Genomic DNA, 1,981 nt, shown 5'->3' on the forward strand with positions numbered 1-1,981 from the left:
TTACATGTTTATGTTTCAGCGCCATTTAAATTTGACCTTAGGAACTTATAAAATCATTAATTAATATATTATGTAATAAAATTTTAAATTATATCTGTATTTATATTTGTGTAATTTATTTTTTGTTCTCGATTATTATATTAATTTCACGTCTAAATTACTGTATTAAGATAAAATATATCAATTTAAAGAAATAGTTTCTTACTCTTTAGAATACAATAATTTGACATCACAAATAAATTTTTATATATCCTAGATGAAAGATTCAACGCTTAAAAGCTATGGTTGTCAACTCATGGAAAATTCATCGATGTTTGTCAATTTAACTTTTGCATCGCCAGAAGTGTCAACGTTTATGTCCTGTTCCGGCGAATATCACTTCGAGACGGAATTTATGGAGAACAGTGTAGTTACTGAATGGGGTTTAGTATGCGAGAAACGATATCTATCTTTTCTTGGGCCAACTGTTTATTACATAGGAGTGCTTCTGGGTGCATGGATCACCGGATTTTTAATTGATCGTATTGGTAGACTTCCAGTCCAAGCGATATGTCTTTATGTGCAAGGCACAATGGCGGTCGCACTCTATATTGTGCAGGTAAAAATTTCTTATCACGATATTAAAAATAGTAGCCGACAAATTTAGAATTTAATCGTTATATTTCTAGAAAGATGACAAAATTTATTTGAAAGATGAGAAAATTAAATTTACACTAATTATTCCATTTTTATAAAAGTGGTTTAGTGTTATTGCATTCAATTTTTCGTAATGAAACAAACGATTGATAATTCTTTATCAATTTTTTTCATGAATTATCTTACTATTCTAGATGTTGTGGATTTGATACTCGAGCAAAAAAAAGGAACATTTAATAAATTGATTACTTATCCTAATTAGGGATGCATCGGATTGTAAAATTACCGGATAACGAATACCGGATATCTGAAAAGAATGTGACATCAGATATTTGATATCCGATCGGGTATCCGGGATCGGATATAGAGCAATTCTTCGATCGGATATTTTCTGGATATCTAGTACAAATTCTTCAAAATTCTAAAGAAAGAAAAAATAGCGTTGATAATTTTCATTAAGTTTGTTCTTTTTCCGCCTCAAGTTCTGAACTAATGTACACTAGTGTAATAAGTTAAAATGAGATAGATATAATTTATTTTACTCTAACTTATTGCACTAATTCAGCACTAGGTCAGAATTCTTCGAAAAAGAACAGATTTTACACTTTTATCTCCTCAACATGAAAAGAAAAAGAGGAAAGATGAACTATAAAAGAAATTCAGCTGAAAAGAATAGAATTCTGCGTGAATGAAATTTTCAATATACAGTTTCAGTCGGATATATTGCCGATACAGTTGGATGTACAATATATAGTCGGATATAATATTCAGTGGGATACGGCTATTCGACCGGATAATATCGGATACCTTTCGGATATTTTCTGGTGCATCCTTAGTCGTAATGTATAAGAATTAAAACGAGAAATGTTAAAGGAGAGTAAAATTTGCGATTTTAGAGTTATCCTGCGTTTCTGATGTTACGTAGTCTTCAAGGAGTATTCGTTCAAGGCTTGCAGAATTCTACATATATTCTTTCCCTGGAATTATTTCCAGCGCGATTTCGCACTCTTGTCGCATTGATTATGCAGATTTTCTGGTCGATGGGTCTCATACTGCTCGCAGTACTCAGCTACGTGATTCCTGATTGGCGAATTTTGCAATTGGCTGTTTCCGTACCCACTGCGATCACTGTGCTGTATATTTGGTAAGGAAAAGAAAAAGGAAGGGAAGAGGAAGAAACAATCCACAATTAATACAAAAATAGAAAATCTTCAAGATACTTTAAAATCAAAAATTTTAAAATCTTTCAAATGTTATATTTATGTGATTTGTAATATTAAATAAATATAAAAATATATATTTTATACATATATATATTATACATATATATATTTTATACATATAT

The 1,981-nt window shown here is 30.4% G+C and overlaps 1 protein-coding gene across 1 annotated transcript in view; it reads left to right on the forward strand.

Moving 5' to 3' along the window:
• The window catches only part of LOC108687943 (organic cation transporter protein-like), a 9,706-nt gene that overhangs the window by 3,432 nt on the left and 4,293 nt on the right, over positions 1-1,981 (forward strand). The window contains exons 2-3 of the mRNA XM_018193988.1: positions 257-598; positions 1,533-1,780. Coding sequence (XP_018049477.1) covers positions 257-598; positions 1,533-1,780 — 590 coding nt within the window. The remainder of the gene's footprint in view (positions 1-256; positions 599-1,532; positions 1,781-1,981) is intronic.

The sequence above is a fragment of the Atta colombica genome, unplaced genomic scaffold (genome assembly GCF_001594045.1).
Source record: "Atta colombica isolate Treedump-2 unplaced genomic scaffold, Acol1.0 scaffold221, whole genome shotgun sequence".
Lineage (NCBI taxonomy): Eukaryota > Metazoa > Arthropoda > Insecta > Hymenoptera > Formicidae > Atta > Atta colombica.